Genomic DNA, 12,413 nt, shown 5'->3' with positions numbered 1-12,413 from the left:
GTAGTTATTACACTGCATACTTTTGATAGAATAATGAAAAATAGAATAAGGTTCTAAAATATGTACAATATCATAACCACGTTAATAACGTTTGTAATGAACCAAACCGTTTGTAAATCGGTTGAAAATTGAGCAAGTTATGGTTGTTTAAAAAGTACATGAATCACTACCAACAATGTTATGGCTGAGCAGCTTACTGTGGTAAGATGGCCGCCAGTGTTGACGTTCTAGACTGCGCCGTAGGGCATCTAGTTAATATATATATATATATATATATATATATATGGGGAGAACCCCCAGAACCCACTCAAGGCAAAGCCCCGGATGTACACAAAGTCTAGCTCCGCCCCTGGGTAAAGAGAGTCCTATAACGAAACTGTGCGGATGTGTGGAGTTTAATCTGTGTGGAGCTGATCTCGACCCACCGTTGATTTGGAGGATCGCTGCCGAAAGAGGGTAAGACTTCCTGGACAAGTATAAAAGTATAACGCGTGTGTGTGTGTGTGTGTGTGTGTGTGTGTGTGTGTGTGTGTGTGTGTGTGTGTGTGTGTGTGTGTGTGTGTGTGTGTGTGTGTGTGTGTGTGTGTGTGTGTGTGTGTGTGTGTGTGTGTGTGTGTGTTGCGGGCCACATGATCTAGGCCTATAGACTTGTCTGATCTTAAATCTGGCAACAATTTTTGATAACATATACTTTGTTAATTATCGAACATTATTCTATCAACCTATCAATCTTCAGAAGGTAGCAGAAACCTGTAACTTTCCATACACATAGGGGGCACCTCCAGTGGTGTAGTCTACGTGATACGCAGGTATACGCCGTATACCCACTAGGAACGCACCAGGATTTGCGTATACCCACTTAAAAATGTGCACGGATACGTATCAATCGTCTTGTGACAGATCTTTCACTTCTGTGTTTATTTTTCGCAAATACCGGTTGGGTATAACTGCAATAAAATACTTTTAGCAGGGGAAGTTATCTCCTACATTCACCATTCATAAAATTCCCCCTGCGCGCTAGGGCTCTGCCATGTCTCTGTTACGAAGCGCGAAGCTGCCCCTGCATCTCTGCACGTTAGTTGGCGGGCCGAGCCCCTCCTTCTCGCGTGTGTGTGCGCGCGCGCGTGTGTGCGCGCGCGTGTGTGTGTGCGTGTCCACTCCAGTCCTCCCATATTAATGTGTAAACCACATAACAAGTAGTCAACAGAAGACAATGTTTTAATCCCACTTTGTATCTCCTTGTTACTTTTAGATGAGAACCCCTGGCCAGCCTTTCGGACTGGGTGTCAGGCTAGGGAATTTAAAAACAGGCATCCTTGGTTAGAGTGGAGGGAAAAAAAGTTCGGTAAATGTCAGCCAACATACAGTTGGTATACACAATTGAAATTCATAATGTTAATCACTATGCAAATGAGAGTATAGCTAATTCATGGTCATTTTTAAGGTGCAGTAATTTCACACTTTTACACAATTCAATTACTGTATGGTATGTTAGATAACAACAGTAAGAGCTCAAATTAGAGCAATTGAAAGAGTGAAACATTAGTCTCCTGTCATCTCCTTCTCATGCACCGGTTAGCCATGGTTGTAAACAGTTCATTAAATTATTTTGAGTAGATTTTGTCCTTATTTAGCATGTGCTATTGCTACTATAGATATACAAAGGACCACTTGTCATTTTTGTGTTCCGTTTGTTCATACTGTTATTAAAACTGATAAACCTACTCAGCTTTCCATGATTGTTGATAATCGTTACAGGCTACTCTTAAATCAGCGGGTTGTAGACCCCTCCGTTGGTGAGTGTGGTGCGACACCCCATAAGCGCCACACACGTACCGGTGGGACGGGTTTGTACGAGGCTGGGAGGGAATCATCACAGTATACCCACTACAATAAAATAGACTACACCGCTGGGCACCTCCCAGAGAATAAAAGTTTGGTTTCGATATCTCATTCCATGACGTCACTGTGTCAGCTACAGTATTTGCTCTTAAGCTTAATGCACCGCCTTACCAGCAGGTGGCACAACATCACACATAAACGGAATCTGCTATTAAACCCGTGCGTTGGGTGTCTGTTTTTTAATATTTCAAAATATACAAAATATAATAATTGGATGCATTTGTTGGAAGTTTGCCTATGCCAACCGAGGCCACTCTCCAACACAAATCATTTCTCAAAAGTCAGTTTTGACGGTGCATTTTGAAACTGCATTCTTTAGAAACATTGTTGATGATTACTATGATTGACATGTTTACTTCCGGTAAACCAGTTATAAGGCATACATATTCAATTGTATCATACCTATCTAAATCAAACGATGTTTACTATGATGAATTCATTAGGCCATGGCCACCATGGTCGCCATATTGTCGGACCCGGTTATCGTTGCTTGCAACTATATTAATTATTCATATTCCGGATTGGTATTGTTTACAGCTGTTTACAGGAAATTGAACCTCAAACAGTTTGGCTGTGCAGGTTGCATAGAATAACACATAAACAGCATCTACCATTAAACCAGTGTATGTGTGTGGGTTTTTGATTGTCTCTGTTATGGATTACGGGAGTAAAAAAAATAAACTGCAGAAGAAAGACAGAAGCATAGTTGCGTCTAGGAGTAATGACTACAACCATGACTACAACCAAGAACGTTTGCTCGAGCTGTCAACATCGTTCTGCGTGATCTTGACCTTGGACCATTCTTCCAAGTATGAGTATGAGCACCGAGCATGCAAAAGTCTGTTCTTTGCATTCTCGGTATTGAGACCATGGTGGTCAACCATGGTGTTTGAATTCCATCAGTAACAGTGGATTCACTGATACTCTAACACCTAAACCTAACCGTAACCTGGAAACCTTACCATAACCATCACCATAACTAGGTTGATTGGCTATAACCTAAAACCAGATCAGCTGGACTAGGTCCAGAGAGGTGGAGGGTCAAGCTCCGCCCCTTTTGCTCCCCCTTTTTCCCCACACTAACTCATGGTTTCTATCGGCCTCTCTCCTTATCTGCCGTCAGGACGTTGACCTGGGTGTTCATTGCTACATCATGGAGGAGCATAAGATGGCCAACAGGGATCCCAAGATGAAGCAGCAGCGGGCCACCATGACGAGGAGAAGGAGGATGGCAATCATGCAGGGCAGGGTCATGCCTGGGGCAAGTTGCAAGTCCTCAACATCCTTAAGTCCAACCCCCAGCCAATTGCAGCATTCATCTGCAAATTAATATTCCTAAAAAATAGAGGAAGCACTAAAATACAATAACAAAAGTTGCATGTGTCCAGTATAGTAATACATTTGGATACTGGTTTAGAGTCACTGGGTCACACGACATGGAAACTATTGAAAATACTTATCTGTGTATAATATTATTTTGGCCCAGGGCCCCAGGGCCGGAGGCAGCATGGTGGGGCAGACGGCGGGCCAGCAGCCCCCACAGCAGGCCCAGAGGATGCTGGTTCCTCAGCAGCCCGGCAACATCGCGCCCAACGCCCTCCAGGACCTCCTCCGCACGCTCAGGTCTCCCAGCTCACCCCAGCAGCAGCAGCAAGTCCTCAACATCCTGAGGTCACACCCCCCTCTCATGGCAGCTTTCATCAAGCAGAGAGCGGCCAAGTACCAGTTGCAGCAGGCCCAGGCGGCCCCTCCCCCAGCAGAACAGCTGGTAGCTTCACCTGATTCTGGCTCTCCCTGATGGGGACCGTTTGTCTGGCTTTTGTTCGCTCTGGGTTTGGATATTACCTCTATTACCGGGATTTCATTAGGTTGTGACCATATTGGTCAAGTTGGAAAGCTTGAGATTGAGCCCCTCCCAATGAGTCGGGGGGGGGGGGGGGGGGGGGGGGGGGGATCATATGCAGATAATTTTTGCAGATTAATATGCATATAAAATAGAGAAAGCACTAAAATACCATGACAAGTGGTGTGTCTTAATTGTCCAGTTTAGTCATACAATGTGATGCTGGATTGGAGCCACTTACTGATGGGGTCTGATTGCAGACACCTGTCCGCAATCAGACCCCATCACCCCAGCAGACCTGGTGCTCCATACTCCCCCTGCAGGCCAGACGCCGCCCCACCTCCACAGAGACCCATTGTTTGGCGTTGTTTTGCCATGGGTAGGGATTGGTTCCCGTGGATTTGGGTTGGGATTGGTGTCTGTTGCTTTACTTTCCAAGTATGAAGAGCAAGTACGTTCTCCCCAAGACCACAAGTTTGTTCTTTGCATTCTCGGTATTGAGACCATGGTGGTCAACCATGGTGTTCGAATTCCATCAGAAACAGTGGATTCACTGATACTCTAACCCCTAAACCTAACCATAACCTGTAAAGCTTACCATAACCCTCACCATAACTAGGTTGATTGGGGTTTAGGTTATAGCCAATCAGCTGGACTAGGTCCAGAGAGGTGGAGGGTCAAGCTCCGCCCCTTTGGCTCCGCAGTGAGCCCCACTTGGCATCCCTGGCTCATAGATTGCAATAGAAAGTCACCCCCCTTTTCCCCACATTAACTCATGGTTTCTATCGGCCTCTCTCCCTCTCTGTCGCCAGGACGATGTGGCCGCCAAGAGCCCCCAGGAGATCGCCCTGTGCTGCTACCACGCCCGGCACTGCCAGGAGAACAAGTGTCCCGTCCCCTTCTGCCTCAACATCAAGCACAAGCTGCGGCAGCAGCAGCTGCGGGAGCGGCTGCAGCAGCTGCGGGAGCGGCTGCAGCAGGCACGGTTGCTGAGGTTGAGGATGGCCGCCATGCAGGGCCAGGTCATGCAGAACTCCCAACACCCTCCCACTGCCTAACACCCCTCAGACGCCCCAGCAACCGCCCTCCAGCCAGCCCCCAGACCCCCAGTGCAGCGGCGGTCATGTCCCCTTCTTTCCCCAACACTCATTGTGGCTCTCCCTCATGGAGACCCATTGTTTGGCGTTGTTTTGCCCTGTGTTAGGATTGGTTCCCGTGGATTTGGGTTGGGATTGGTGTCTGTTGCTTTACTTAACTCCCACACAGTTCTTTCCCTCCATATCTACCACTCATGCAACGCATTACACACCCGCTGTCATTCACATATTGCTTCTGTTATCCATTCATTTCTAAAATAAAATCGGATACTTTTTTGTCTGTCTCTAAGCCGGATGGTCTCCCTCTATTGCTGTGGTTTCACTAGGTTGTAACCGTACTGGTTAAGTCAGAAGGCATCAGAATGAGTCCCTCCAATGAGTAGGAGGGAGACTTTCAGAATTTAAAACTTCAGTATCAGTGTAACTGTTACTGCGACTGTTGGACACCAACTAGCGCAGCGCGATCGGCTGGTTGGCGTGAGTGGGAGGGAGGCCCAATGTATGATTATTTTAAACAAAGAGGCGTCCGCCCGCTTCAACATATTTTATTTGATATATCAATTGTATATACAAATGTACAGTATTTACATGTATTGATAACATTGAATTTACTATCGATCAGCATGGACTACAGATATGTACAGGTCACTTGAAGAAAAGAGTCGGTTGAAAAGATACACAGTGAGCTTTAAATAGACTGTGTGCAATAAAGAAGCTAAGGGCAGACCTCCTCCCACATGTCCCAGAGAGCATATAGTTACCTTGTTTAATGCAGAGACGGAGCACAGAAAACAAGTCACTTGCACAAAAGGATTTACAGTAGAATCCCTAAAAACACAGATTATATTTAAAAAAAAAGTGAGTAGGTAAAGACAGGCGCGGAGCCGGGGGTTGGCTTTCGGGACTGATACCCCGAATCTCACTTCTGAAGCCCCGGATATTTTTTAAGCTTCTTCATTGCCATCTAGTGGTAAGGACATGCAACAGCATGGATAATACTTTGCTACAAAATCATGGGCCTATTGTTAGCTATGCACAGTGGGAATACCACTTCTAAAATACAAGAAAGCAAACAAACAAACAATCCATCTCTGCAATCCTACTTTGAATCTACTCAAAGTAAGTCTCAATTTTGCCATTGTAGTTTACATAAAAATCTCTAGAAGTCAATAGTTAAGTGGTTATTTTCCATTAAAGGTTGGGTATGGAATTTGCTTTTTTGGCCATTTTTGCAAAATTACTTGAAATCCTAATCATAACCCGCTTACAGCCACTGAGTTAGAAGTACTGACATGAAAATTAAACAAGTCAATCATCTGTGGAACGGGCAGGGCTCGAAAAACTCCAGCCAATCATTTCCATTGCCACCGAGTTGCATTGGACAGTAAGTACGTCAATCAAACGGTCGTACTGCACTCCCCCGCGCCCCGCGCGCGACCCCTTCGTGCAGTACTCGTGACCCAGAGCTCGTGACCCAGAGCAAGCTCCTGTTTGTTGTTATCCTGCGGTAGCTACTGGAACTAGTTAATCCACATTTGGACCTAGCAGTAGAAGACAATTTCCATGGCAGACAAGACGCCACCATCCCCACCACCACCACCACCAGCAAAGAGAAGGAAAACTCTTGTTCAGAGAGTAATTGATAATAAAAACGCTGAAAGAGAAAAACTGAAATCAAGAATAATCCTAGGCGCTGCTTTCGAACGTTGGCGGCAACTGAAGGACGAGAAGGGTCTAAAAACCGATGCTTGTGTGGCGGTTGACCTAGTTTCAAAGTTTATACCGTTTATACTCGGTAATACCGGTGTTGAGACGAGTGTATTACTCGTTGTGAAAATGTCCACACCGCAGCAACCCTAGTGAAAACCAGGACTTCCAATACAATTATATGAAACAAACATATGTGATGCCCATTAATGTGTGCCCACATTTGTGTATATTAAGTTTTTATATACTACACCATTTTATATTATTAAGACACAATATTTCCTACTAAATTGATCTTATTTTGTATGAGCAATATCTTTTATAGTTTTACATTTTCACAATGCAAGTGCACTATCCTGCCAGTAGGAGGCACAGTAATATTGTGGTTTGCCTGAATCCCCGTGAGATCCTCATAACTAATGAGGATCTGAAAAGACAAGTCACGTCTCCCGTGTCAGCATTCTTTTCTCTTTGTTTCAGGTGGGTTATGTGTTTAAAATGTAAAACAAGTTGATGTTAATGATTGGATAATGTGTGGTGAAATGTTTTAGTAAAGTATGAGTGTTAAAATGAGTACATGTGTAGCTAGTAAGGTCCGACGCTCGCCGAGAGATTTGTAATTGCGGCGCCGTTGGAAGTTTTACCGTTAAGCTAGTAGCTTTAAGCTACTAGCTAGTAAGGTCCGACGCTCGCCGAGAGATTTGTAATGACGGCGCCGTTGGAAGTTTTACCGTTAGGCTAGTAGCTTTAAGCTAGTACCGACCACGCTCGTCTCTACCTTTTTGTTTTATTGTAATAACACCACACGTGGCTCACTTCTTGACGTTTTGTAAAGTATTAAAATGTTTATTGATTGTTGTAAAGCACTTTAAAGATACTGTTAAAAACGGGTTAAGAAAAGTTATTTGAAGTTCAGTAATAAGAAAATGTTTGATATAGCCTACAAGGTAGGTACTGTTAAAAATACTAGTTCAGTAAAACCTAATGGGTTTTAAGAGCATTAAAGATGCACCTTGTACAAACTGTTTATTGTAACAGAGAGATGAAAGCACAACACTGTGAGAAAAGGTGTGTTTTGAATTGAAGAGTATTTTTGGTGTATTTTGGTTTGTTTTAAGAACATGGAAAATATGTCTAATTAGACAACATATGGAGTAATATGATGCTGAGTTTAAAATGCATGGACAATGTGAAGATAAACGGTAACCTTCAGTAAATTGAGAAGTTAAATGAATAAATATAACTAATGAGGATCTGAAAAGACAAGTCACGTCTCCCGTGTCAGCATTCTTTTCTCTTTGTTTCAGTTATCTATAATCTGTCCACGGCGATCCCACCTGGGACCCGTTACACATACATTTTCTAAAAATAGTAATGATTTATGTGACCGTTTAATGTTTATAACATCTGGTGCAACCATAGCCGCGAGAACGTATTCTCAGCAGGGGGTGCTGGAAAAAAAAACCTCAGCCTGCACTAGACTCGCAACTCGTTACATTGATAAAAAAGATATATAGCAGCGCAGCTCAATTACACCAGTGCATGCGCGCACAGTTGAAAATCGATCGTTGTGTTCACTTCCTTCACACCATGGTTCACATCCAGCTGCTCACAGAACAAGTTTAGCGCACCACCGCTACCCTCACACTTTTTCATATAACCTTTTTTCAGCACTAGGTCATATGAGCATTAAATAAATGCTGCGTCTCAAAATGCCTTGGACATTTTGAGACGCAGCATTTAGTAGGCTGCTCACCCATAACATTGTGTTGGTAGTGATTCATGTACTTTTTAAACAACCATAACTTGCTCAATTTTCAACCAATTTTCAAACGGTTTGGTTTGTTATAATCGTCAGAGATGTAGTTATTACACTGCATACTTTTGATAGAATAATGAAAAATAGAATAAGGTTCTAAAATATGTACAATATCATAACCACGTTAATAACGTTTGTAATAAACCTAACCGTTTGTAAATCGGTTGAAAATTGAGCAAGTTATAGTTGTTTAAAAAGTACATGAATCACTACCAACACAATGTTATGGCTGAGCAGCTTATGCCCCGTTTACACCATCCCGCTAATGTCCGCTAATGGCCGATAGACTACCGATGTGGAAGTCGGGGTGATTCGGGTGACATCGGGCTAAAAATGTATGATCGGGTCAATTTATCGGGGTAGCATTTACACATACCCGATGTTATAACGATAACATAACGATTCATGCCAGGGAAGACACCCGAAGTGACCCGATGTTACCACGTTTTGGTGAAAAGACCCGATGTAGTCTCGATCCCAGCCCGATTATAAGCCGAATAATGGTAAACAATCGGGTGATGACTCGATCAGCCACGATTTCCGGCCGAATTCCGGCCGATGTAGACCCGAATATAGCGGAAGAGACCCGATGCGTAACGATAGATACCCGATCCCCCACGGAATAGACTCGTCCGAGACCCGACGCGCATGACCAGTCGGGCGTCCGCGCGATGGGTATTTAACCCCCGATTTTTTAAGCCGATTCGTTTAATATTTCTAAATTCCAACCAGTGCACATCTCGTTATTCTCATACATTTGGATTATCTAATTAAAACCTTGTTCATCATAACTACTACCAGAATGGGACCAAAGAAGATGATCTCCCAGAGTAAGGCCAGGAGGGGTAGATCCATGGGTGCCAGGGAAGCCTCCACCTCATCTCCATCACCCAGAGGGCCGAGCCCAGCAGCATCTCCCAAACCACCAACTCCACCACCAGCATCACCAGCTAGCTCTGAGTCTGAGCAGCCTGAGGCCACTCACAAGGCCGATGTGCCAACCAAGAGGAGGCGTGAAAAGCCGGTGTACCTTACCGATGATCAGCAGCAGTTGCTGGCCGACTGGTTGAAGTATCACATGTAATAAGATTGGTATTTCCACATAAATAACATGTGATTGCATTTATATTCCATTTATATACTCCTGATGCCATGTCCATGAACATTTGTTTGCATGTCACTTAATGTTTTTTTTTGCCATTTTGTCTTTCCAGTTGAAGGAGAAGATGGCAGCTTCTCAGCCCTCAGCTACCGTGTCCAGAGCACCGAGGTCCTCGGATGGGTCCTCAGATGAAGGTCACATGTCGGAGCCGATGGACATGCTGACACAGCCAGAACCCGAGGGAGACACAGGTGGCCCTTCGACCTCCACCGACCGTTCCACCAAGGGGAAGGAGAAGGGGAAGGGCAAGGCTACCCAGCCTACAGGTTTTATGGATTTGGTGGCCCAGCTGCAGGAACAACAGGATGCCAACAAATCCCTCCAGAGGCAGGTCCGGTCTGTTCTGGAACAACCAGTGAACATTCCAACTAGCTCCATGTTTGGCTCGTTCATGGCTTCTATGGTGGAGACACGTGTCCGGTCTCATTTACAGCCACAATTCTATCAGTAGTGTTTTGCACTCCTGATGAACTATGTTGACCAGCCAGCCCAGGTGACCACCCCTGTTCCACAGCCCATCATGCAGCCCATGCCACAGACATCTTTCCACCTCTTACAGAATCCGTTGAACCACGAGCCCAGATTTGTAGCCCAGCAGGAGAGACGTCGGGCTGACTACACTGGCATGGCGCCTCCCAGGAGTACTAGTGTAGATTCTATGTGAGGGGGACCAGGGCCTTCTGGACCTGAGGCCAGTCTGGTACGACCTGAGACCACTGCACCGAGATCCTCCAGCACTCCCACTCAGCTGGATGCGCTGAACATTTCCGGACTGTCCTCCCTGTCCTTTATGGCCCAGTTGGCATCTGAGAGGTCGAACTTGGAGACCCCCAGTGACCCCCCGGAGCATGAGTATCAGGACTAGTGTTATTGTAATGTGATAATTGATGTTGTTTATATGTTAGTGTGATTGGGTTACTGTTATATTGTTGAAATTATTTGATATGTTTTTATTATGTTCTAATAAATCCCCCACTGTTCTAATAAATTGTTTTAAAACAATTATTTCCCCTTTTATGGGAATGAATAATTGTAATATTCTGTAATATTTGTAATAATATATTGTAAAATTTCCCTTACAGTTGTTCATTTCTGATATACAATTTTAATAAAAAGTCTATAAAAATGAAAACCAATTATGAATGAACCATTCTAATTTAAAGGGTTACTTCACCTATTTATAACCAGCGATCTATCATTATCAAATCACACGGATCACACGTCCTATCATTATGAAATCGCTATTGTAATATAAATAAATATCAGTCTAAACCAGTCTCCCCTTGGCCTTCTCGTCATTTGACGCATCCCCTTGGCCTTCTCCAGCTGGGGAGAAGGCCGAGGGGAGACTGTTTTAGACTGATATTTATTGATATATATATATTTATATTACAATAGCGATTTCATAATGATAGGACGCCGGTTCTAAATGGGTGATGTGTCCCTTTAACTATAAAAGTGTTCATTCCTTCAAAATAAATATATTTATAAATTAGAAATTAAAAATTCTGAAACGTATTCATGGAAGCAAAACATATTCTTTTCTAAATTTGCGTTGTTTTAAAAAAATTATGGGTCAATATTAATTAATTCCTGACATTACATAAATATTAATCTAAGAATATGACTATGAACTTTAAAAAATAATTTAATTCTTAGTACCAGGAGTAATATTGATTTCTTTTTTATTAACAAATTCATGGTACATATATTCACTTCAACACAAATTTGACACAAAGCACCAAATGACAAAATAATTCACTCAAACTAATCAGGTCACAGTTCATGTACAAACACAATGTCCTTCGCTTACACAATGTTCACACAATGTTCTGCATTTTAACACAATGTCATGGATCACTTCATATCATGTCCATCTGCCATGGTACACCACCCCTGGGTGACCAATAGTAAGCCTTCAAATAATCCCTCTGGATCTTCGCTTCCTCAGACTCCCTCCCCCTTTTTGGGCCACGGATTGGCAAGAGTTGCCTCACGTCATCCCTCCAGGCTCCATCAACCATCTGTTGATCGTCACGTTCCTGGTCAGCACACTGGGGACCTTCAATGGGATGTCTGATCCGGATCAGGTTATGTAAACACACACAGGTCAGGACTATGGATTCCACCGTACTAGGAACCTGCTGGAGGGTTGTTAACAGTGGTGTAGTCTACGTGATACGCAGGTATACGCCGTATACCCACTAGGAACGCACCAGGATTTGCGTATACCCACTTAAAAATGTGCACGGATACGTATCAATCGTCTTGTGACAGATCTTTCACTTCTGTGTTTATTTTTCGCAAATACCGGTTGGGTATAACTGCAATAAAATACTTTTAGCAGGGGAAGTTATCTCCTACATTCACCATTCATAAAATTCCCCCTGCGCGCTAGGGCTCTGCCATGTCTCTGTTACGAAGCGCGAAGCTGCCCCTGCATCTCTGCACGTTAGTTGGCGGGCCGAGCCCCCCCTTCTCGCGTGTGTGTGCGCGTGTGTGTGCGCGCGCGCGTGTGCGCGCGCGTGTGTGTGCGTGTCCACTCCAGTCCTCCCATATTAATGTGTAAACCACATAACAAGTAGTCAACAGAAGACAATGTTTTAATCCCACTTTGTATCTCCTTCTTACTTTTAGATGAGAACCCCTGGCCAGCCTTTCGGACTGGGTGTCAGGCTAGGGAATTTAAAAACAGGCATCCTTGGTTAGAGTGGAGGGAAAAAAAGTTCGGTAAATGTCAGCCAACATACAGTTGGTATACACAATTGAAATTCATAATGTTAATCACTATGCAAATGAGAGTATAGCTAATTCATGGTCATTTTTAAGGTGCAGTAATTTCACACTTTTACACAATTCAATTACTGTATGGTATGTTAGATA

At 43.8% G+C, this 12,413-nt stretch overlaps 2 protein-coding genes across 2 annotated transcripts in view; both read left to right on the top strand.

Moving 5' to 3' along the window:
- LOC115540343 (histone acetyltransferase p300) overlaps window positions 1-5,131 on the top strand; it is a 51,173-nt gene extending 46,042 nt beyond the window's left edge. The window contains exon 9 of the mRNA XM_030351523.1: window positions 4,588-5,131. Coding sequence (XP_030207383.1) covers window positions 4,588-4,803 — 216 coding nt within the window. The 3' untranslated portion in view covers window positions 4,804-5,131. The remainder of the gene's footprint in view (window positions 1-4,587) is intronic.
- LOC115540344 (CREB-binding protein) lies at window positions 301-3,851 on the top strand. The gene is made up of 3 exons (XM_030351524.1): window positions 301-456; window positions 3,026-3,163; window positions 3,389-3,851. The coding sequence occupies exons 2-3, from the start codon at window positions 3,056-3,058 to the stop codon at window positions 3,698-3,700; spliced, it is 420 nt and encodes a 139-aa protein (XP_030207384.1). The 5' UTR covers window positions 301-456; window positions 3,026-3,055; the 3' UTR covers window positions 3,701-3,851.
- Window positions 5,132-12,413: the final 7,282 nt, after the last annotated feature.

Source organism: Gadus morhua, chromosome 3, assembly GCF_902167405.1.
Source record: "Gadus morhua chromosome 3, gadMor3.0, whole genome shotgun sequence".
In the NCBI taxonomy this organism is placed as follows: domain Eukaryota; kingdom Metazoa; phylum Chordata; class Actinopteri; order Gadiformes; family Gadidae; genus Gadus; species Gadus morhua.
The sequence above is the reverse complement of the archived record's forward strand: the minus strand, read 5'-3'. Positions and strand labels throughout refer to the sequence as shown.

Bases quoted from the DNA above. Each gene is read 5' to 3' on its own strand.
- LOC115540344 (XM_030351524.1), top strand. From the start codon at position 3,056: ATGGAGGAGCATAAGATGGCCAACAGGGATCCCAAGATGAAGCAGCAG. The intron at 3,164-3,388 runs GCAAGTTGCAAG...ATTTTGGCCCAG, and splicing joins AGGGCAGGGTCATGCCTGGG to GGCCCCAGGGCCGGAGGCAG.